Source organism: Petromyzon marinus, unplaced genomic scaffold (assembly GCF_048934315.1).
Source record: "Petromyzon marinus isolate PM22_M1 ecotype Great Lakes invasive population unplaced genomic scaffold, UKy_Petmar_22M1.pri1.0 PM_Scaffold_122, whole genome shotgun sequence".
Lineage (NCBI taxonomy): Eukaryota > Metazoa > Chordata > Hyperoartia > Petromyzontiformes > Petromyzontidae > Petromyzon > Petromyzon marinus.
In genome coordinates, this window is record NW_027423083.1 from 57,362 (window position 1) to 82,984 (window position 25,623).

The following is a 25,623-nucleotide window of genomic DNA, read 5'->3' on the forward strand; positions in this document are numbered from 1 at the left end:
GGCTCTGCTGCTGCTACTCGCCACTAGCAGCACTTGCCCCTACAGCCTGCTACAGGCTACCTGGGGTAGCTTTGTCTTTGAATGAGTGGGTGAGTGGGTGGGTGGGTGAGTGAGTGAGTGGGTGGGTGAGTGGGTGAGTGAGTGAGTGAATGAGTGAGTGGGTGGGTGGGTGAGTGAGTGAGTGAGTGAATGAGTGAGTGGGTGGGTGAGTGAGTGAGTGAGTGGGTGAGTGAGTGGTGGGTGGGTGAGTCGGTGGGTGAGTAGGTGAGTGGGTGAGTAGGTGAGTGGGTGAGTGGGTGAGTGAGTGAGTGGGTGGGTGAGTCGGTGGGTGAGTAGATGAGTGGGTGGGTGAGTAGGAGGGTGGGTGAGTGAGTGAGTGAATGAGGGGGTGAGTGGGTGAGTGAATGAGGGGGTGAGTGAATGAGGGGGTGAGTGAATGAGTATGTGAGTGAGTGGATGAGTGGGTGAGTGAGTGGGTGAGTGAGTGGGTGGGTGAGTGGGTGAGTGAATGAGTGGGTGATTAGGTGAGTAAGTGGGTGAGTGAGTGGATGAGTGAGTGAGTGGGTGAGTGAATGAGTGGGTGGGTGGGTGAGTGAGTGGGTGAGTGGGTGAGTGAGTGAGTGAGTGGGTGAGTGAGTGAGTGAGTCGGTGAGTGAGTGGGTGAGTGAATGAGGGGGTGAGTGAGTGAGTTAGTGAGTGGGTGAGTGGGTGAGTGAGTGGGTGAGTGGGTGGGTGAGTGGGTGAGTGAGTGAGTGGGTGAGTGAGTGGGTGAGTGAGTGAGTGGGTGAGTGAGTGAGTGAGTGAATGAGGGGTGAGTGAATGAGGGGGTGAGTGGGTGAGTGGGTGAATGAGTGAGTGAGTGAGTTGGTGAGTGAGTGAGTGGGTGAATGAGTGAGTGGGTGAGTGAGTGGGTGAGTGGCAGACCCAGCAGGTGCCACGGGTTGTACTGCTGCTGGTGCCAGGCTAGGTGCACCAGAAGGTCACGTGACAGACCATGCAGGTGCCATGAGTTGTACTGCTGCAGGTGCCAGGCTAGGTGCACCAGGAGGAGGTCACGTGACAGACCCAGCAGGTACCATGGGTTGTACTGCTGCTAATGTGCCAGGCTAGGTGCACCAGGAGGAGGTCACGTGACAGACCCAGCAGGTGCCATGGGTTGTACTCCTGCAGGTGCCAGGCTAGGTGCACCAGGAGGAGGTCACGTGGCAGACCCTCCTCCACACACATCAGAACCAGTCCACGTGGCCTCCTGTATAACACAGAGATCCAAGCGGTACCGGTCCAGCTCCTGACAGAGTAGCGGCAGCCTCTCCACACACACACAGACACCAGGTCCAGTCCTAGAGGCTTCCTGTGTAACGCAGAGATCCAGGCGGTACCGGTCCAACTCCTGACAGAGTAGCGGCAGCCTCTCCTCCACACACACAGACACCAGATCCAGTCCACGAGGCCTCCTGTATAACGCAGAGACCCAGGCGGTACCGGTCCAGCTCCTGACAGAGTAGTGGCAGCCTCTCCACAGACACCAGATCCAGTCCACGTGTCCTCCTGTATAACACAGAGATCCAGGCAGTACCGGTCCAGCTCCCGACAGAGTAGCGGCAGCCTCTCCACAGACACCAGATCCAGTCCACGTGTCCTCCTGTGTAACACAGAGATCCAGGCAGTACCGGTCCAGCTCCCGACAGAGTAGCGGCAGCCTCTCCACAGACACCAGATCCAGTCCTAGAGGCCTCCTGTATAACACAGAGACCCAGGCGGTACCGGTCCAGCTCCTGACAGAGTAGCGGCAGCCTCTCTCCACACACAGACACCAGATGCAGTCCTAGAGGCCTCCTGTATAACACAGAGACCCAGGCGGTACCGGTCCAGCTCCTGACAGAGTAGCGGCAGCCTCTCCTCCACACATACAGACACCAGATCCAGTCCTAGAGGCCTCCTGTATGACACAGAGACCCAGGCGGTAATGTTCCAGCGCCTGACAGAGTAGCGGCAGCCTCTAAACACACACAGACACCAGGTCCAGTCCTAGAGGCCTCCTGTGTAACACAGAGACCCAGGCGGTAATGTTCCAGCTCCTGACAGAGTAGCGGCAGCCTCTCCTCCATACACACAGACACCAGATCCAGTCCACGAGGCCTCCTGTATAACACAGAGATCCAGGCGGTACCGGTCCAGCTCCTGACAGAGTAGCGGCAGCCTCTCCACACACACACAGACACCAGATCCAGTCCACGAGACCTCCTGTATAACACAGAGACCCAGGCGGTACCGGTCCAGCTCCTGACAGAGTAGCGGCAGCCTCTGTACACACACACAGACATCAGATCCAGTCCACGAGGCCTCCTGTATCACACAGAGATCCAAGCGGTACCGGTCCAGCTCCTGACAGAGTAGCGGCAGCCTCTCCACACACTCAGACACCAGGTCCAGTCCTAGAGGCTTCCTGTGTAACGCAGAGATCCAGGCGGGTACCGGTCCAGCTCCTGACAGAGTAGCGGCAGCCTCTCCTCCACACACACAGACACCAGATCCAGTCCACCGGACCTCCTGTATCACACAGAGATCCAGGCGGAACCGGTCCAGCTCCTGACAGAGTAGCGGCAGCCTCTCCTCCACACACACAGACACCAGATCCAGTCCTAGAGGCCTCCTGTATAACACAGAGATCCAGGCGATACCGGTCCAGCTCCTGACAGAGTAGCGGCAGCCTTTCCACAGACACCAGATCCAGTCCACGAGGCCTCCTGTATCACACAGAGATCCAGGCGGTACCGGTCCAGCTCCTGACAGAGTAGCGGCAGCCTCTCGTCCATACACACAAACACCAGATCTAGTCCTAGAGGCCTTCTGTATAACATAGAGACCCAGGCGGTACCGGTCCAGCTCCTGACAGAGTAGCGGCAGCCTCTAAACACACACACAGACACCAGATCCAGTCCTAGAGACCTCCTTTATCACGCAGAGACCCAGGCGGTACCGGTCCAGCTCCTGACAGAGTAGCGGCAGCCTCTCCTCCACGCTCCGACCAGTGAGCGTTGGAACATTGACGTGGGGACACTCACCGGTTGCCTTTTTGGCTCGGCAAAAATAAATGTCTGGCAGGGAGATGTCACAAATACCTTCGGGTGGATGGGTTGGTGAGCGGGCGAGTGAGTGAGTGGGTGAGTGAGTGGGTGAGTGGGTTAGTGAGTGGGTGAGTGAGTGAGTGGGTGAGTGAGTGGGTGAGTGAGTGAGTGGGCGAGCGAGTGAGTGAGTGGGTGAGTGAGTGGGTGAGTGAGTGGGTGGGTGAGTGAGTGGGTGAGTGAGTGGGTGAGTGGGTGGGTGAGTGAGTGGGTGAGTGAGTGAGTGGGTGAGTGAGTGGGTGAGTGAGTGGGTGAGTGAGTGAGTGAGTGGGTGAGTGAGTGGGTGAGTGAGTGGGTGAGTGAGTGAGCGAGTGAGCGAGCGAGTGAGCGAGCGAGTGAGTGAGTGAGTGAGTGGGTGAGTGAGCGAGTGAGTGGGTGAGTGAGTGAGTGGGTGAGTGAGTGGGTGAGGTGAGTGAGTGGGTGAGTGAGTGGGTGGGTGAGTGGGTGAGTGAGTGGGTGAGTGAGCGAGCGGGTGAGTGAGTGAGTGAGTGGGTGAGGTGAGTGAGTGGGTGGGTGAGTGGGTGAGTGAGTGGGTGAGTGAGCGAGCGGGTGAGTGAGTGAGTGAGTGGGTGAGTGAGTGAGTGGGTGAGTGAGTGAGTGAGTGGGCGAGCGAGTGAGTGAGTGGGTGAGTGAGTGAGTGGGTGAGTGAGTGAGTGGGTGGGTGAGTGATTGAGTGAGTGAGTGGGTGAGTGAGTGATTGAGTGGGTGAGTGAGTGGGTGAGTGAGTGAGTGGGTGAGTGAGTGAGTGGGTGAGTGAGTGAGTGAGTGGGTGAGTGAGTGAGTGGGTGAGTGAGTGAGTGAGTGGGTGAGTGGGTGAGTGGGTGAGTGGGTGAGTGAGTGGGTGAGTGAGTGGGTGAGTGAGTGGGTGAGTGAGCGAGTGAGTGGGTGAGTGAGTGGGTGAGTGAGTGGGTGAGTGAGTGGGTGGGTGAGGTGAGTGGGTGGGTGAGTGGGTGAGTGAGTGGGTGAGTGAGCGAGCGGTGAGTGAGTGAGTGAGTGGGTGAGGTGAGTGAGTGGGTGGGTGAGTGGGTGAGTGAGTGGGTGAGTGAGCGAGTGAGTGAGTGAGTGAGCGAGTGAGTGAGTGAGTGGGTGAGTGAGTGAGTGAGTGGGCGAGCGAGTGAGTGAGTGGGTGAGTGAGTGAGTGGGTGAGTGAGTGAGTGGGTGGGTGAGTGATTGAGTGAGTGAGTGGGTGAGTGAGTGGGTGAGTGAGTGATTGAGTGGGTGAGTGAGTGGGTGAGTGGGTGAGTGGGTGAGTGAGTGGGTGGGTGGGTGGGTGAGTGAGTGGGTGAGTGAGTGAGTGAGTGGGTGAGTGAGTGGGTGAGTGAGTGAGTGGGTGAGCGAGTGAGTGGGTGAGCGAGTGAGTGAGTGGGTGAGCGTGCCGGTGAGTGAGTGGGCATGCGACCGACCGGCCCGGCCTCTGAATGATGCCCCCCCTCCCTCCCCTCCCCCCCCACCGTCTCCCCACCCACCCACCCACCACCACCACCACCACCACCCACCCACCAACCCCAAAAACCCCTCCGTCTCCCTCTCTCCAAAGCCACCTCGTCTGCACCGTCCTACTTCCCCTCCCGAGCCTACACCGCCCGCATCTCCCTCCACCACCGCCTCGGAGCCGGCCTCCTCACGGCCTACGCCTCCTCGTCCTCCGCGGGCAGTCCCCGCGGCCACCACGGCGGAGGGATACGCTACGAGCTGGACCGCCTCGCCCTGGTCATGAGACCCGGCAAGCCCCCCATGCTCACGAGGTGGCTGCCGATATGCTTGGGTCAACGCGGGGAGGGGCCTCGGGGAGAAGGGAGGGCGGGGCCAGGGGGAGACGGGAGGGAGGGGCCAGGGGGAGAAGGGAGGGCGGGGCCTCGGGGAGCGTGGGAGGGGCCTCGGGGAGAAGGGAGGGAGGGGCCTCGGGGAGCGTGGGAGGGGCCTCGGGGAGAAGGGAGGGCGGGGCCAGGGGGAGACGGGAGGGAGGGGCCAGGGGGAGAAGGGAGGGCGGGGCCTCGGGGAGAAGGGAGGGAGGGGCCTCGGGGAGAAGGGAGGGAGGGGCCAGGGGAGAAGGGAGGGCGGGCCTCGGGGAGAAGGGAGGGAGGGGCCAGGGGGAGACGGGAGGGAGGGGCCTCGGGGAGAAGGGAGGGCGGGGCCTCGGGGAGAAGGGAGGGAGGGGCCTCGGGGAGAAGGGAGGGAGGGGCCTCGGGGAGACGGGAGGGAGGGGCCTCGGGGAGAAGGGAGGGAGGGGCCTCGGGGAGCGTGGGAGGGGCCTCGGGGAGAAGGGAGGGAGGGGCCTCGGGGAGAAGGGAGGGAGGGGCCTCGGGGAGAAGGGAGGGAGGGGCCTCGGGGAGACGGGAGGGAGGGGCCTCGGGGAGCGTGGGAGGGGCCTCGGGGAGAAGGGAGGGAGGGGCCTCGGGGAGAAGGGAGGGCGGGGCTCGGGGAGAAGGGAGGGAGGGGCCTCGGGGAGCGTGGGCGGGGCCTCGGGGAGAAGGGAGGGAGGGGCCTCGGGGAGCGTGGGAGGGGCCTCGGGGAGAAGGAAGGGAGGGGCCTCGGGGAGCGTGGGCGGGGCCTCGGGGAGAAGGGAGGGAGGGGCCTCGGGGAGCGTGGGCGGGGGCCTCGGGGAGCGCTTCAGGGCACTGGGGGAGACGGGAGGGAGGGGCTTGGGAGAGGTGGCGTGGGGGAGGGGCTTAGAGGGGCGGGGCATAGGCGACGGGAGCGGGAGGTGAGACGGGAGGAGCTCGGGGGGGTGGGGCTTAGGGAGGGGGAGGGGCTTAGAGGAGACGGGGAGGGGCGTGGCGGTGGGGAGGGGCGTGGAGAGGGGGAGGGGCTTATGGGGCGGAGCTTAGAGGGGGGGAGGAGGCAAGAGGAGGGGGGGGAGGAGCCATGGGCCGCGTGTGGAGGAGCGAGAATCTTCGTGTGTGGAAATCTCAGTGCAGGTGACTACCACAACAACTACCACAACAACCACAACTACCACAACTACCACCACAACTACCACAACCACTACCAAACTACCACCACAACTACCACCACTATCACTACTACCACAACAACTACCACAACAACTACCACCACTACCACCACTACTACCACCACTACCACCACCACTACCACAACAACTACCACAACTACCACAACAACTACCACCACTACCACCACTACTACCACCACTACCACCACCACTACCACAACTACTACCACAACTACCACAACCACTACCACAACTACAACGACTACCAAAACTACCACCACAACTACCACAACTACCACAACAACACAACTACCACTACAACTACCACAACCACTACCACAACAACTACCACAACTACCACCACAACTACCACAACTACCACCACTACTACCACCACAACAACTACTACTACCACAACCACCACAACTAAACACAACTACCACCACTACAACTACCACAACCACTACCAAACTACTACCACAACTACCACAACTACCAAAACTACAACTACCACAACTACCACAACAACTACCAAACTACCACAACAACTACCACCACTACCACCACCACAACTACCACAACAACTACCACCACAACTACCACAACAACTACCACCACTACCACTACCACAACTACCACTACCACAACCACTACCACTACCACAACCACTACCACTACGACAACTACCACTACCACAACTACCACTACCACAACCACTACCACAACTACCACAACTACCACAACTACTACCACAGCTACCACCACAACTACCACAACTACCACAACAACCACAACTACCACTACAACTACCACAACCACTACCACAACAACTACCACAACTACCACCACAACTACCACAACTACCACCACTACTACCACCACAACAACTACTACTACCACAACCACCACAACTAACACAACTACCACCACTACAACTACCACAACCACTACCACAACTACTACCACAACTACCACAACTACCAAAACTACAACTACCACAACTACCACAACAACTACCACCACAACTACCACCACAACTACCACAACAACTACCACCACAACTACCACAACAACTACCACCACTACACTATAACTACACTACCTAATCCACTACCACTACCACAACCACTACCACTACGACAACTACCACTACCACAACTACCACTACCACAACCACTACCACAACTACCACAACTACCACAACTACTACCACAGCTACCACCACAACTACCACAACTACCACCACTACCACCACTACCACCACTACCACGCCTACTACAACCACCACTACCACAACTACCACAACCACTACCACAACTACCACAACCAGCACCACTGCAACTACCACTACCACAACTACGACCACTACCACCACAACTACCACCACTACCACAACTACCACCACTACCACAACTACCACAACCACCACAACTATCACCACTATCACCACTACCACCACTACCATACCTACAACTACCAAAACTACCTACAACTATCACCACTAAAATACCTACAACTACCACAACTACCACAACCACTACCACAACTATCACCACTAACTTACCTAAAACACAACTACCACAACTACCACCACTACCATACCTACAACTACCACAAACAACCATCACTACCACAACTACTACCACAACTACCACCACTACCATACCTACAACTACCACAACTACCTACAAATACCACAACCACTACCACCACTACCACAACTACTACCACAACTACCAACACTACCACCACTACCTAAACTATCACACTACTACCTATAACTACCACCACTATCACAACTACCAACAAAACTACCACCACAACTAATACCACCACTACCACCAGTACCACAACAGCCACAACTACCACAACTACCATACCTACAACTACCACCACTATCATACCTACAACTACCACCACTCTACCTACAAATATCATACCTACAACTACCACCACTATACCTACAAATATCATACCTACAACTACCACCACTATACATACAACTACCACAACTACCAGACTATCATACCTACAACTACTACAACTACCACCACTATCATACCTACAGCTACCACAACTAACTACAACTACCACAACTACCACGTCAATCATACCTACAACTACCTACAACTACCACAACTATCATACCTACAACTACCAACACAACTACCACCACAACTACTACCACCACTACCACCACTACCACAACTACCACAACTACCATACCTACAACTACCACCACTATAATACCTACAACTACCACCACTATACCTACAACTACCACAACTATCATACCTACAACTACCACAACTATCTACAACTACCACATCTATCATACCTACAACTACCTACAACTACCACAACTATCATTTCTACAATTACTACAACTACCACAACTACTACAACTACAACCACTACCACCACTATCATACCTACAACTACTACAACTACCACCACTATTTAGTACCTTCAGCTACCACAACTACCTACAACTATCATACCTACAACTACTACAACTACCACAACTATCATACCTACAACTACCACAACTATCTACAACTACCATATCTATCATACCTACAACTACCTACAACTACCACCACTACCATACCTACAACTACCACCACTATCATGCCTACAACTTCCACAACTATCTACAACTACCACAACTATCATACCTAAAACTACCTACAACAACCACAACTACTACAACTACAACCACTATCATACCTACAACTACCACAACTACTACAACTACCACCACTATCATACCTACAACTACCACAACTACTACAACTACCACCACTATCATACCTACAACTACCACAACTACCTACAACTACCACAACTATCATACCTACAACTACCACAACTACTACAACTACCACCACTATCATACCTACAGCTACCACAACTACCTACAACTATCACAACTACCAACACAACTACCACCACATCTACCACAACCACTACCACCACTACCACAACTACCACCACTACCACAACTACCATACCTACAACTACCACCACTACCACAACTACCAACAACTACCATACCTACAACTACCACCACTACCACAACTACCACTACTATCATACCTACAACTACCACCCCTACCGTACCTACAACTACCACAACTATCATACCTACAACTAACACCACTATACCTACAAATACCACAACTATCATACCTACAACTACCACAACTACCACCAATCTCATGCCTACAACTACTACAACTATAACGCCTACAACTACTACAACTACCACCACTATCATACCTACAGCTACCACAACACCCTACATCTACCACAAGTACCACATCTATCATACCTACAACCACCTACAACTACCACAACTATCATACCTACAACCACCTACAACTACCACAACTATCATACCTACAACTACCACAACTATCATACCTACAACTACCACAACTATCATACCTACAACTACCACAACTACACCAACTATCACCACTAACATACCTACAACTTACAACAACTACCACCACTATCATGCTTACAACTACCACAACTATCATACCTACAACTACTACAACTACCACAACTACTACAACTACCACAACTATCATACCTACAACTACCACAACTAAACCTACAACTACCACCACTACCACAACTATCACCACTACCATACCTACAACTACCACCACTATCATACCTACAACTACCACAAGTACCTACAACTACCACAACTATCATACCTACAACTACCACAACTACACCAACTATCACCACTAACATACCTACAACTTACAACAACTACCACCACTATCATGCTTACAACTACCACAACTATCATACCTACAACTACCACAACTACTACAACTACCACCACTACCACAACTATCACCACTACCATACCTACAACTACCACAACTATCATACCTACAACTACTACAACTACCACAACTACTACAACTGCAACCACTACCACCACTATCATAACTACAGCTACCACAACTACCTACAACTACCACAACTACCACAAGTACCTACAACTACCAGAACTACCACATCTATCATACCTACAACTACTAAACCTACCACAACTACTACAACAAATATACCTACAACTACCACAACTATCATACCTACAACTACCACCACTATACCTACAAATACCACAACTACCACAACCATCATACCTACAACTATCTACACTACCACCACTATCATACCTACAACTACCACAATACTACAACTAACACCACTATCATACCTACAACTACCACAAGTACCTACAACTACCACAACTATCATACCTACAACTACCTACAACTACCTACAACTACCACAACTATGATACTTACAACTACTACAACTACCACAACTACTACAACTGCAACCACTACCACCACTATCATACCTACAGCTACCACAAGTACCTACAACTACCAGAACTACCACATCTATCATACCTACAACTACTAAACCTACCACAACTACTACAACAAATATACCTACAACTACCACAACTATCATACCTACAACTACCACCACTACCACAACTCCCACCACTACCACCACTACCACCACAACTACCACCACACCTATCACAACCACTACCACCACTACCACCACTACTACCACCACTACTACCACCACTACTACCACTGCTACAACTACCACCACTACTACAACTACCACCACTAACCACAACTACCACAACTATCATACCTACGACTACCACAACTGCCACAACTACCAACAAAACTACCACCACTACCACAACTACCACCACTACCACAACTACCATACCTACAACTACCACCACTACCACAACTATCACCACTACCATACCTACAACTACCACCACTATACCTACAACTACCACAACTACTACAACTACCACAACTATCATACCTACAACAACAACCACTACCACCACTATCATACCTACAACTACCACCACTACCACAACTCCCACCACTACAAACACAACTACCACAACCACTCCCACAACTACCACAACTACTACAACTACCACAACTATCATAACTACAACTACCACAACTACTACAACTACCACCACTATCATACCTACAACTACTACAACTACCACAACTATCATACCTATAACTACCACAACTATCATACCTACAACTACAACCACTACCACCACTATCATACCTACAACTACCACAACTACTACAACTACCACCACTATCATACCTACAACTACCACAACTACCTACAACTACCACATATATTATACCTACAACCACCTACAACTACCACAACTATCATACCTACAACTACCACAACTACCACAACTATCATACCTACAACTACCACCACTACCACCACTACCACAACTACCACAACTATCACCACTAACATACCTACAACTACCTACAACTACCACTACCACCACTACCACAACTACCTACAACTACCACAACCACTACCACCACTACCACAACTACTACCACCACTACCACAACTACTACCACAACTACCAACACTGCCACCACTACCACCACTACCTACAACTATCACCACTACCATACCTACAACTACCACCACTACCTACAACTATCACCACTACCATACCTACAACTACCACCACTATCATACCTACAACTACCACAACTATCTACAACTACCACAACTATCATGCCTACAACTACTACAACTACCACAACTATCATACCTACAACTACCACAACTGTCATACCTACAACTACTACAATTACCACAACTATCATACCTACAACTACCTACAACTACTACAACTAACACAACTACTACAACTACAACCACTACCACCACTATCATACCTACAACTACCACAACTACTACAACTACCACCACTATCATACCTACAACTACAACCACTACCACCACTATCATACCTACAACTACAACCACTACCACCACTATCATACCTACAACTACCACAACTACTACAACTACCACAACTATCATACCTACAACTACCACAACTATCATACCTACAACTACCTACAACTACCACAACTATCATACCTACAACTACCTACAACTACTACAACTAACACAACTACTACAACTACAACCACTACCACAACTATCATACCTACAACTACCACAACTACTACAACTACCACCACTATCATACCTACAACTACAACCACTACCACCACTATCATACCTACAACTACAACCACTACCACCACTATCATACCTACAACTACCACAACTACTACAACTACCACAACTATCATACCTACAACTACCTACAACTACCACAACTATCATACCTACAACTACCTACAACTACTACAACTAACACAACTACTACAACTACAACCACTACCACAACTATCATACCTACAGCTACTACAACTACCACAGCTATCACAACTACCACCACTATCATACCTACAACTACCACAACTACCACCACTATCACCACTATCATACCTACAACTACCACAACTACCACAACTATCATACCTACAACTACCATGATGATTGTTGGTGATGGTGGTTGTTGGTTGTTGTTGGTTGTTGTTGTTGTTGATTGTTGTTGATTGTTGTTGTTGTTGCAGAATCCGCTCCGTTCTCTCTGTCGCTGTTTGTGATGGTTGTTGATGGTTGTTGATTGTTGTTGTTGGTTGTTGTTGATTGTTGTTGATGATTGTTGTTGTTGTAGAATCCGCTCCATTCTCTCGCTCCGTGTCGCTGTTTGTGATGATTTTTGTTGTTGTTGGTTGTTGTTGATTGTTGTTGATTGCTGTTGATGATTGTTGTTGATTGTTGTTGTTGTAGAATCCGCTCCGTTCTCTCTCTCCGTGTCGCTGTTTGTGATGATTGTTGTTGATGATTGTTGATTGTTGTTGATGGTTGTTATTGTTGATGGTTGTTGATGATTGTTGTTGATAGTTGATGATTGTTGCTGTTGATGATTGTTGTTGATTGTTGTTGTTGTAGAATCCGCTCCATTCTCTCGCTCCGTGTCGCTGTTTGTGATGATTGTTGTTGATGATTGTTGATTGTTGTTGATGGTTGTTATTGTTGATGGTTGTTGATGATTGTTGTTGATAGTTGATGATTGTTGCTGTTGATGATTGTTGTTGATTGTTGTTGTTGTAGAATCCGCTCCGTTCTCTCTCTCCGTGTCGCTGTTTGTGATGATTGTTGTTGATGATTGTTGATTGTTGTTGATGGTTGTTATTGTTGATGGTTGTTGATGATTGTTGTTGATAGTTGATGATTGTTGCTGTTGATGATTGTTGTTGATTGTTGTTGTTGTATAATCCGCTCCATTCTCTCGCTCCGTGTCGCTGTTTGTGATGGTTGTTGATGATTGTTGTTGTTGATTGTTGTTGTTGTTGATTGTTGTTGTTGATTGTTGTTGTTGTAGAATCCGCTCCATTCTCTCTCTCCGTGTCGCTGTTTGTGATGGTTGTTGATGATTGTTGTTGTTGATTGTTGTTATTGTTGATGGTTGTTGATGATTGTTGTTGATAGTTGATGATTGTTGCTGTTGATGATTGTTGTTGATTGTTGTTGTTGTAGAATCCGCTCCATTCTCTCGCTCCGTGTCGCTGTTTGTGATGATTGTTGTTGATGATTGTTGATTGTTGTTGATGGTTGTTATTGTTGATGGTTGTTGATGATTGTTGTTGATAGTTGATGATTGTTGCTGTTGATGATTGTTGTTGATTGTTGTTGTTGTATAATCCGCTCCATTCTCTCGCTCCGTGTCGCTGTTTGTGATGGTTGTTGATGATTGTTGTTGTTGATTGTTGTTGTTGTTGATTGTTGTTGTTGATTGTTGTTGTTGTAGAATCCGCTCCATTCTCTCTCTCCGTGTCGCTGTTTGTGATGGTTGTTGATGATTGTTGTTGTTGATTGTTGTTATTGTTGATGGTTGTTGATGATTGTTGTTGATAGTTGATGATTGTTGCTGTTGATGATTGTTGTTGATTGTTGTTGTTGTAGAATCCGCTCCATTCTCTCGCTCCGTGTCGCTGTTTGTGATGATTGTTGTTGATGATTGTTGATTGTTGTTGATGGTTGTTATTGTTGATGGTTGTTGATGATTGTTGTTGATAGTTGATGATTGTTGCTGTTGATGATTGTTGTTGATGATTGTTGTTGTTGTAGAATCCGCTCCGTTCTCTCTCTCCGTGTCGCTGTTTGTGATGATTGTTGTTGATGATTGTTGATTGTTGTTGATGGTTGTTATTGTTGATGGTTGTTGATGATTGTTGTTGATAGTTGATGATTGTTGCTGTTGATGATTGTTGTTGATTGTTGTTGTTGTAGAATCCGCTCCGTTCTCTCTCTCCGTGTCGCTGTTTGTGATGGTTGTTGATGATTGTTGTTGTTGTTGATTGTTGTTGTTGTTGATTGTTGTTGTTGATTGTTGTTGTTGATTGTTGTTGTTGTTGTTGTAGAATCCGCTCCGTTCTCTCTCTCCGTGTCGCTGTTTGCGTCTGAGTCAACTTCGTCTCGTCGCTCGGCCACGGCCAAACTCATCCTGCACGTCCACAAAACAACAACAACCACCACCACCACCACGGGTCGACTCGATCATGGTGGTGGACATGGTGGTGGTGGTGGTGGAGCTTCTGGACATGGTGGTGGTGGTGGAGCTACTGGTGATGGACATGGTGGTGGAGCTACTGGTGGTGGTGGAGCTACTGGTGATGGACATGGTGGTGGTGGTGGAGCTACTGGTGGTGGTGGAGCTACTGGTGATGGACATGATGGTGGAGCTACTGGTGGTGGTGGAGCTACTGGTGGTGGTGGAGCTACTGGTGGTGGTGGAGCTACTGGTGATGGACATGGTGGTGGTGGTGGTGGAGCTACTGGTGGTGGTGGAGCTACTGGTGGTGGTGGAGCTACTGGTGATGGACATGATGGTGGAGCTACTGGTGATGGACATGGTGGTGGTGGTGGAGCTACTGGTGATGGTGGTGGAGCTACTGGTGATGATGGTGGAGCTACTGGTGATGATGGTGGAGCTACTGGTGATGGTGGTGGAGCTACTGGTGATGGTGGTGGAGCTACTGGTGATGGTGGTGGAGCTACTGGTGATGGTGGTGGAGCTACTGGTGATGGTGGTGGAGCTACTGGTGATGGACATGATGGTGGTGGTGGAGCTACTGGTGGTGGTGGAGCTACTGGTGATGGACATGATGGTGGAGCTACTGGTGATGGACATGGTGGTGGTGGTGGTGGAGCTACTGGTGATCGTGGTGGAGCTACTGGTGATGGTGGTGGAGCTACTGGTGATGGACATGGTGGTGGTGGTGGTGGAGCTACTGGTGATGATGCTGCTGCTGCTGATGATGATGATGGTGGCGGTTATGGTGGCTGTGGTGGTGGCGATGATGATGCGAATGATGATGACGATGATGATGGTGGTGGTGGTGGTGGTGGAGCGGCTGAGAGTCGATGCTGGGGTGACACTGAACTGAATCTGCGCGTCCGTGAGAACACGGAGACCCACAGACCCATCTTCAAGTTTGGCGAGGAGGAGTGGGAGGGTAACAACAACAACCACAACAACGGTGGTGGTGGTGGTGATGATGGGATACGACTTGAGATTGTGGGTAAGTAGTCGTAACATCATCATCATCATCAGTAGCATCATCAGTATCAGTAATAACATCATCATCAGTATCAGTAGTAGCATCATCATCATCAGTAGCATCATCATCAGTAGTATCATCAGTATCAGTAGTAACATCATCATCATCAGTATCAGTAGGATTATTATCATCCTCATCAGTAGTAGCATCATCATCAGTATCAGTAATAGCATCATCATCAGTATCAGTAGTAGCATCATCATCATCAGTAGCATCATCATCATCATCAGTAGCATCATCAGTATCAGTAGTAATATCATCATCATCATCAGTATCAGTAGAATTATTATCATCCTCATCAGTAGTATCATCATCATCAGTATCAGTAATAGCATCATCATCAGTATCAGTAGTAGCATCATCATCATCAGTAGCATCATCATCAGTAGTATCATCAGTATCAGTAGTAACATCATCATCATCAGTATCAGTAGGATTATTATCATCCTCATCAGTAGTAGCATCATCATCAGTATCAGTAATAGCATCATCATCAGTATCAGTAGTAGCATCATCATCAGTAGCATCATCATCAGTATTATCATCAGTATCAGTAGTAATATCATCATCATCAGTATCAGTAGGATTATTATCATCCTCATCAGTAGTAGCATCATCATCAGTATCAGTAGTATCATCATCATCATCAGTATCAGTAGTAGTATCATATTCAGTAGTATCATCATCATCATCAGTAGTAGTAGTATCATCATCACTAGTAAGTGTTTGTTGGTGTTGTAGGTGATGATGTTGGTGTTGTAGGAGATGTTGTTGATGTTGATGGTGTTGTTGGTGGTGGTGATGTTGTTGTTGATGTTGGTGGTGGTGATGTTGATGTGGGTGGTGATGTTGTTGATGTTGATGTTGGTGGTGGTGATGTTGTTGGTGGTGGTGATGTTGTTGATGTTGTTGGTGGTGGTGATGTTGATGTTGTTGATGTTGTTGTTGTTGGTGGTGGTGGTGGTGATGTTGTTGTTGGTGGTGGTGATGTTGTTGATGTTGTTGGTGGTGGTGATGTTGATGTTGTTGTTGATGTTGTTGTTGGTGGTGGAGGTGATGTTGTTGTTGGTGGTGGTGGTGATGTTGTTGTTGGTGGTGGTGGTGATGTTGTTGTTGGTGGTGATGTTGTTGATGTTGTTGGTGGTGGTGATGTTGATGTTGTTGTGGATGTTGTTGATGTTGATGTTGGTGGTGGTGATGTTGTTGGTGGTGGTGGTGATGTTGTTGTTGGTGGTGATGTTGTTGATGTTAGTGGTGGTGATGTTGATGTTGTTAGTGATGTTGTTGGTGGTGGTGATGATGTTGATGGTGGTGGTGTTGTTGTTGATGTTAGTGGTGGTGATGTTGTAGGTGATTATGATGTTGATGTTGGTGGTGGTGATGATGTTGATGTTCGTGGTGGTGTTGTTGTTGTTGTTGGTGGTGATGTTGTTGATGTTAGTGATGTTGTTGATGTTAGTGATGTTGTTTTTGGTGGTGATGTTGTTGTTGGTGGTGGTGGTGATGATGTTGTTGTTAGTGATGTTGTTGATGTTGTTTTTGGTGGTGATGTTGTTGTTGGTGGTGGTGGTGGTGATGTTGTAGTTGATGTTGGTGATGTTGTTGTAGGTGATGTTGTTGTTGATGTTGTTGTAGGTGATGTTGTTGTTGATGTTGTTGATGTTGTTGTTGTAGGTGATGATGTTGTTGATGTTGTTGTTGTTGTTGTAGGTGATGTTGTTGGTGATGTTGTTGTTGGTGATGTTGTTGTTGTAGGTGATGTTGTTGTTGTTGTAGGTGATGATGTTGTTGATGTTGTTGTTGTAGGTGATGTTGTTGGTGATGTTGTTGTTGTTGTAGGTGATGTTGTTGTTGTTGTTGTTGGTGATGTTGTTGTTGGTGGTGGTGTTGTTGTTGTTGGTGGTGGTGATGTTGTTGTTGGTGGTGGTGATGTTGTTGATGGTGGTGGTGTTGTTGTTGATGTTAGTGGTGGTGGTGATGTTGTAGGTGATTATGATGTTGATGTTGGTGGTGGTGATGATGTTGATGTTGGTGGTGGTGTTGTTGTTGTTGGTGGTGATGTTGTTGATGTTAGTGATGTTGTTGATGGTGATGTTGTTGTTGTAGGTGATGATGTTGTTGATGTTGTTGTTGTAGGTGATGTTGTTGGTGATGTTGTTGTTGTTGTAGGTGATGATGTTGTTGATGGTGATGTTGTTTTTGGTGGTGATGTTGTTGTTGTAGGTGATGATGTTGTTGATGTTGTTGTTGTTGTAGGTGATGTTGTAGGTGATGTTGTTGATGTTGTTGTTGTAGTACTAGTTGTTGATGTTGTAGGTGATGTTGTTGTTGTTGTAGGTGATGTTGTTGTTGTAGGTGATGTTGTTGGTGGTGGTGGTGTTGTTGTTGTAGGTGATGATGTTGTTGATGGTGATGTTGTTTTTGGTGGTGATGTTGTTGTTGTTGGTGGTGGTGGTGATGTTGTTGTAGGTGATGTTGTTGTTGATGTTGTTGTTGTTGTAGGTGATGATGTTGTTGTTGTTGTAGGTGATGTTGTTGATGTTGTTGTTGTAGTACTAGTTGTTGATGTTGTAGGTGATGTTGTTGATGTTGTTGTTGTTGTTGTAGGTGATGTTGTTGTTGTAGGTGATGTTGTTGGTGGTGGTGGTGTTGTTGTTGGTGGTGGTGATGTTGTTGATGTTAGTGGTGGTGATGTTGTTGATGGTGGTGGTGTTGTTGTTGATGTTAGTGGTGGTGGTGGTGATGTTGTAGGTGATTATGATGTTGTTGTTGGTGGTGGTGATGATGTTGATGTTCGTGGTGGTGTTGTTGTTGGTGGTGATGTTGTTGATGTTAGTGATGTTGTTGGTGGTGGTGATGTTGTTGTTGTAGGTGATGATGTTGTTGTTGTTGTAGGTGATGATGTTGTTTTTGGTGGTGATGTTGTTGGTGGTGGTGGTGGTGATGATGTTGTTGTTGATGTTGTTGTTGTAGGTGATGTTGTTGTTGTTGATGTTGTTGTTGTTGTAGGTGATGTTGTTGATGTTGTTGTTGTAGGTGATGATGTTGTTGATGTTGTTGTTGTAGGTGATGTTGTTGTTGTAGGTGATGTTGTTGTTGTAGGTGATGTTGTTGTAGTTGTTGATGTTGTTGTTGTTGATGTTGTTGTTGTTGTAGGTGATGTTGTTGATGTTGTTGTTGATGTTGTTGTTGTAGGTGATGTTGTAGGTGATGTTGTTGATGTTGTTGTTGTAGGTGATGTTGTAGGTGTTGTTGTTGATGTTGTTGTTGTTGTAGGTGATGTTGTTGTTGATGTTGATGTTGTTGTGGGTGATGTTTTTGTTGATGTTGTTGATGTTGTTGTAGGTGATGTTGTTGTTGTAGGTGATGTTGTTGTTGATGTTGTTGTTGTTGTAGGTGATGTTGTAGGTGTTGTTGTTGATGTTGATGTTGTTGTTGTTGATGTTGTTGTTGTTGTTGATGTTGTAGGTGATGACGAGGAGGGTGGCTCCCCATTCGCCCTTCTCCGCCGGGTCCTCTTCCTGCGCAGGGGCCTGGACAGGGAGCGACGAGACAGCCACCGCCTCACGCTGCGCTGCTACCTCTGGGTGGGTCGTAGAGCCTGGGCCTAGGCCTAGAGCCTGGGGCTAGAGCCTGGGCCTAGGCCTAGAGCCTGGGCCTAGAGCCTGGGCCTAGGCCTAGAGCCTGGGCCTAGGCCTAGAGCCTGGGCCTAGGCCTAGAGCCTGGGCCTAGGCCTAGAGCCTGAGCCTAGAGCCTGGGCCTAGAGCATGGGCCTAAAGCCTGGGCTTAGAGCCTGGGCCTAGAGCCTGGGCCTAGGCCTAGAGCCTGGGCCTAGAGCCTGGGCCTAGGCCTAGAGCCTGGGCCTAGAGCCTGGGCCTAGGCCTAGAGCCTGGGCCTAAAGCCTGGGCCTAGGCCTAAAGCCTGGGCCTAGAGCCTGGGCCTGGGCCTAGAGCCTGGGCCTAGAGCCTGGGCCTAGAGCCTGGGGCTAGAGCCTGGGCATAGGCCTAGAGCCTGGACAAGGAGCGACGAGACAGCCACCGCCTCACGCTGCGCTGCTACCTCTGGGTGGGTCGTAGAGCCTGGGCCTAGGCCTAGAGCCTGGGCATAGAGCCTGGGCCTAGGCCTAGAGCCTGGGCCTAGAGCCTGGGCCTAGGCTTAGAGCCTGGGGCTAGAGCCTGGGGCCTAGAGCCTGGGGCCTAGAGCCTGGGGCCTAGAGCCTGGGCCTAGAGCCTGAGCCTAGAGCCTGGGCCTAGAGCCTGGGGCCTAGAGCCTGGGGCTAGAGCCTGGGCCTAGAGCCTGGGCCTAGAGCCTGGGCCTAGAGCCTAGGCTTAGAGCCTAGAGCCTGGGCCTAGAGCATGGGCCTAGAGCATGGGCCTAGGCCTAGAGCATGGGCCTAGGCCTAGAGCCTGGGCCTGGGCCTAGAGCCTGGGCCTAGAGCCTGGGCCTAGAGCCTGGGCCTGGGCCTAGAGCCTGGGCCTAGAGCCTGGGCCTAGGGCCTAGAGCCTGGGCCTAGGGCCTAGAGCCTGGGCCTAGAGCCTGGGCCTAGAGCCTGGGCCTAGAGCCTGGGCCTAGAGCCTGGGCCTAGGCCTAGAGCCTGGGCCTAGAGCCTGGGCCGAGAGCCTGGGGCTAGAGCCTGGGGCCTAGAGCCTGGGGCTAGAGCCTGGGGCCTAGAGCCTGGGCATAGGCCTAGAGCCTGGACAGGGAGCGACGAGACAGCCACCGCCTCACGCTGCGCTGCTACCTCTGGGTGGGTCGTAGAGCCTGGGCCTAGGCCTAGAGCCTGGGCGTAGAGCCTGGGGCTAGAGCCTGGGCCTAGGCCTAGAGCCTGGGCCTAGAGCCTGGGGCTAGAGCCTGGGGCCTAGACCCTGGACCTAGAGCCTGGGCCTAGAGCCTGGGGCTAGAGCCTGGGGCCTAGAGCCTGGGCATAGGCCTAGAGCCTGGGCATAGGCCTAGAGCCTGGGCATAGGCCTAGAGCCTGGGCATAGGCCTAGAGCCTGGGCATAGGCCTAGAGCCTGGACAGGGAGCGGCGAGACAGCCACCGCCTCACGCTGCGCTGCTACCTCTGGGTGGGTTGTAGAGCCTGGGCCTAGAGCCTGGGCATAGAGCCTGGGCCTAGAGCCTGGGCCTAGAGCCTGGGGCCTAGAGCCTGGGCCTAGAGCCTGAGCCTGGGGCCTAGAGCCTGGGCCTAGAGCCTGGGCCTAGAGCCTGGGGCTAGAGCCTGGGCCTAGAGCCTGGGCCTAGAGCCTGGGCCTAGAGCCAGGGCCTAGAGCCTGGGGCTAGAGCCTGGGCATAGGCCTAGAGCCTGGACAAGGAGCGACGAGACAGCCACCGCCTCACGCTGCGCTGCTACCTCTGGGTGGGTCGTAGAGCCTGGGCGTAGAGCCTGGGCCTAGAGCCTGGGCCTAGAGCCTGGGCCTAGAGCCTAGGCCTAGAGCCTGGGCCTAGAGCCTGAGCCTAGAGCCGGGGGCTAGAGCCGGGGGCTAGAGCCTGGGCCTAGAGCCTGGGCCTAGAGCCAGGGCCTAGAGCCTGGGGCTAGAGCCTGGGCATAGGCCTAGAGCCTGGGGCTAGAGCCTGGGCATAGGCCTAGAGCCTGGGGCTGGGCCTAGAGCCTGGGCCTAGGCCTAGAGCCTGGGCATAGAGCCTGTGGCTAGTGCCTGGGCCTAGAGCCTGTGGCTAGTGCCTGGGCCTAGAGCCTGGGGCTGGGCCTAGAGCCTGGGCCTAGGCCTAGAGCCTGCGGCTAGAGCCTGGGCCTAGGCCTAGAGACTGGACCTAGAGCCTAGGGCCTAGAGCCTGGGCCTAGAGCTTGGACCTAGAGCCTGGGGCTAGGGCCTGGGCCTAGAGCCTGGGCCTAGAGCCTGGGCCTAGGCCTAGAGCTTAGGGCCTAGAGCCTGGGCCTAGAGCCTGGGGCCAAGAGCCTAGGGCCTAGAGCCTGGGCCTAGAGCCTGAGCCTAGAGCCTGGGGCCTAGAGCCTGGGCCTAGAGCCTGGGCCTAGAGCCTGGGCTTAGGCCTAGAGCCTGGGCCTAGAGCTTGGGGCTAGAGCCTGGGCCTAGAGCCTGGGCCTAGGCCTAGAGCCTAGGCCCTGGGCCTAGGCCTAGAGCCTAGGCCTTCGAGCCTGGGCCTAGAGCCTGGGGCCTAGAGCCTGGGGCCTAGAGCCTGGGGGCTAGGCCTAGAGCCTGGAGCTAGAGCCTGGGCCTAGGCCTAGAGCCTGGGGCTAGAGCCTGGGCCTAGAGCCTGGGGCTAGAGCCTTGGCCTAGGCCTAGAGCCTGGGCCTAGGCCTAGAGCCTGGGCCTAGAGCATGGGCCTAGGCCTAGAGCCTGGGCCTAGGCCTAGAGCCTGGGCCTAGAGCCTGGGCCTAGGCCTAGAGCCTGGGCCTGGGCCTAGAGCCTGGGCCTAGAGCCTGGGCCTAGGGCCTAGAGCCTGGGCCTAGAGCCTGGGCCTAGAGCCTGGGCCTAGAGCCTGGGGGCTAGAGCCTGGGGGCTAGAGCCTAGAGCTTGGGTCTAGAGCCTGGGCCTGGGTCTAGAGCCTGGGCCTAGGCCTAGAGCCTGGGCCTGGGCCTGGGCCTAGGCCTAGAGCCTGGGCCTAGAGCCTGGGCCTAGAGCCTGGGCCTAGAGCCTGGGCCTAGGCCTAGAGCCTGGGTCTAGAGCTTGGGGCTAGAGCCTAGGCCTAGAGCCTGGGCCTAGTCCTAGAGCCTAGGCCTGGGCCTAGGCCTAGAGCTTAGGGCCTAGAGCCTGGGGCCAAGAGCCTAGGGCCTAGAGCCTGGGGCCTAGAGCCTGGGCCTAGAGCCTGGGCCTAGAGCCTGGGCCTAGGCCTAGAGCCTGGGCCTGGGCCAAGAGCTTGGGGCTAGAGCCTGGGCCTAGAGCCTGGGCCTAGGCCTAGAGCCTAGGCCTGGGCCTAGGCCTCGAGCCTGGGCCTCGAGCCTGGGCCTAGAGCCTGGGGCCTAGAGCCTGGGGCCTAGATCCTGGGGGCTAGGCCTAGAGCCTGGAGCTAGAGCCTGGGCCTAGGCCTAGAGCCTGGGGCTAGAGCCTGGGCCTAGAGCCTGGGGCTAGAGCCTGGGCCTAGGCCTAGAGCCTGGGCCTAGAGCCTGGGGCTAGAGCCTGGGGCCTAGGCCTAGAGCCTGGGGCCTAGAGCCTGGGGCCTAGAGCCTGCGGCCTAGAGCCTGGGGCTAGGCCTAGAGCCTGGGGCTAGAGCCTGGGCCTAGAGCCTGGGGCTAGAGCCTGGGCCTAGGCCTAGAGCCTGGGCCTAGAGCCTGGGGCTAGAGCCTGGGGCCTAGGCCTAGAGCCTGGGGCCTAGAGCCTGGGGCCTAGAGCCTGGGGCCTAGAGCCTGCGGCCTAGAGCCTGGGGCTAGGCCTAGAGCCTGGGGCTAGAGCCTAGAGCTGCGCCTAGGCCTCGAGCCTGGGCCTAGAGCCTGGGCCTAGAGCCTGGGGCCTAGAGCCTGGGGCCTAGATCCTGGGGGCTAGGCCTAGAGCCTGGAGCTAGAGCCTGGGCCTAGGCCTAGAGCCTGGGGCTAGAGCCTGGGCCTAGAACCTGGGGCTAGAGCCTGGGCCTAGGCCTAGAGCCTGGGCCTAGAGCCTGGGCCTAGAGCCTGGGCCTAGAGCCTGGGCCTAGGCCTAGAGGCTGGGCCTGGGCCTAGAGCTTGGGGTTAGAGCCTGGGCCTAGAGCCTGGGCCTAGGCCTAGAGCCTAGGCCTGGGCCTAGGCCTAGAGCCTAGGCCTGGGCCTAGGCCTCGAGCCTGGGCCTAGAGCCTGGGCCTAGAGCCTGGGGCCTAGATCCTGAGGCCTAGAGAGTGGGGCCTGGGCCTAGAGCCTGGGGCTAGAGCCTGGGGCCTAGGCCTAGAGCCTGGGGCCTAGAGCCTGGGGCCTAGAGCCTGGGGCTAGGCCTAGAGCCTGGGGCTAGAGCCTAGAGCTTGGGGCTAGAGCCTGGGCCTAGGCCTAGAGCCTGGGTCTAGAGCCTGGGCCTAGAGCCTGGGGCTAGAGCCTAGGGCATAGGCCTAGAGCCTGGGGCCTAGAGCCTGGGGCCTAGAGCCTGGGGCCTAGAGCCTGGGCCTAGAGCCTGGGGCTAGGCCTAGAGCCTGGGCCTAGAGCCTGGGCCTAGAGCCTGGGGCTAGGCCTAGAGCCTGGGCCTAGAGCCTGGGCCTAGAGCCTGGGGCCTAGAGCTTGGGCCTAGAGCCTGGGGCTAGGCCTAGAGCCTGGGCCTAGAGCCTGGGCCTAGAGCCTGGGGCTAGGCCTAGAGCCTGGGCCTAGAGCCTGGGCCTACGCCGTTGTAGTGTGACCTGTATTGTTGTTGTTGTTGTGGTGGTGCCCACCCCAGGGCCGTGCTGTTTGTTCTCCGCGCGTTCTCCGCGTCTCGGTGGATGACGAAGACGACGAACTTCCACGGCTACTCAACAACAACAACAACCACAACAACCACAACAACAACAACACCGTCACCATGCACAGAGCCAAGGTGGGTTGGGGGAGAGGGTGTTGTTGTTGTTGTCATAGTGATAGTTGTGGTAGTTGTTGTCATAGTGATAGTTGTGGTAGTTGTTGCCATAGTGAGAGTTGTGGTAGTTGTTGTCATAGTGATAGTTGTGGTAGTTGTGGTTGTTGTTGTGATCGTGGTAGTTGTTGTCATAGTGATAGTTGTTGTTGTTGTCATAGTGATAGTTGTGGTAGTTGTTGTGATCGTGGTAGTTGTTGTCATAGTGAAAGTTGTTGTTGTTGTTGTCATAGTAATAGTTGTGGTTGTTGTCATCGTAATAGTTGTTGTTGTTGTTGTCATAGTGATAGTTGTGGTAGTTGTTGTGATCGTGGTAGTTGTTGTCATAGTGATAGTTGTTGTTGTTGTCATAGTAATAGTTGTGGTTGTTGTCATCGTAATAGTTGTTGTTGTTGTTGTTGTCATAGTGATAGTTGTGGTAGTGGGTGTTGTTGTTGTTGTGATCGTGGTAGTTGTTGTTGTGGTTGTTGTTGTCATAGTGATAGTTGTGGTAGTGGGTTGTTGTTGTGATCGTGGTAGTTGTTGTTGTGGTTGTTGTTGTCATAGTGATAGTTGTTGTTGTCATCGTAATAGTTGTTGTTGTTGTCGTAGTGATAGTTGTGGTAGTGGGTGTTGTTGTTGTTGTGATCGTGGTAGTTGTTGTTGTGGTTGTTGTTGTCATAGTGATAGTTGTTGTTGTTATAGTGATAGTTGTTGTGGTTGTTGTCATAGTGATAGTTTTTGTTGTTGTCATAGTAATAGTTGTGGTTGTTGTCATCGTAATAGTTGTTGTTGTTGTTGTTGTCGTAGTGATAGTTGTGGTAGTGGGTGTTGTTGTTGTTGTTGTGATCGTGGTAGTTGTTGTTGTGGTTGTTGTTGTCATAGTGATAGTTGTTGTTGTTATAGTGATAGTTGTTGTGGTTGTTGTCATAGTGATAGTTTTTGTTGTCATAGTGATAGTTGTGGTAGTGGGTTGTTGTTGTGATCGTGGTAGTTGTTGTGGTTGTTATAGTGGTAGCTGTGATAGTGGTTCTGGTTGTTGTTGTGGTAGTGGTTGTTGTTGTGATTGTTGTTGTCATAGTGATAGTTGTGGTAGTGGGTTGTTGTTGTTGTGGTTCTAGTTGTTGTTGTTGTCATAGTGATAGTTGTGGTAGTTGGTTGTTGTGGTTGTAGTTGTTGTAGTTGTTGTTGTAGTTGTTGTTGTCATAGTGATAGTTATGGTAGTGGGTTGTTGTTGTCATCGTGGTAGTTGTGGTAGTGGGTTGTTCTGGTAGTGGTTGTTGTTGTGGTTGTTGTTGTTGTCATAGTGATAGTTGTTGTTGTTGTAGTAGTTTGTTGTTGTTGTGGTAGTGGTTGTTGTCCTGGTTGTTGTTGTCATAGTGATAGTTGTGGTAGTGGGTTGTTGTTGTTGTGGTAGTGGTAGTTGTTGTGGTTGTTGTTGTTATAGTGGTAGTTGTGATAGTGGTTC

The 25,623-nt window shown here is 51.7% G+C and overlaps 1 protein-coding gene across 1 annotated transcript in view; it reads left to right on the plus strand.

Moving 5' to 3' along the window:
- Positions 1–5,987: 5,987 nt before the first annotated feature.
- Positions 5,988–25,623, plus strand: part of LOC142922629 (uncharacterized) — a 52,149-nt gene continuing 32,513 nt past the window's right edge. The window contains exons 1-4 of the mRNA XM_076063449.1: positions 5,988–6,043; positions 14,496–15,656; positions 19,164–19,282; positions 24,003–24,140. Coding sequence (XP_075919564.1) covers positions 24,126–24,140 — 15 coding nt within the window. The 5' untranslated portion in view covers positions 5,988–6,043; positions 14,496–15,656; positions 19,164–19,282; positions 24,003–24,125. The remainder of the gene's footprint in view (positions 6,044–14,495; positions 15,657–19,163; positions 19,283–24,002; positions 24,141–25,623) is intronic.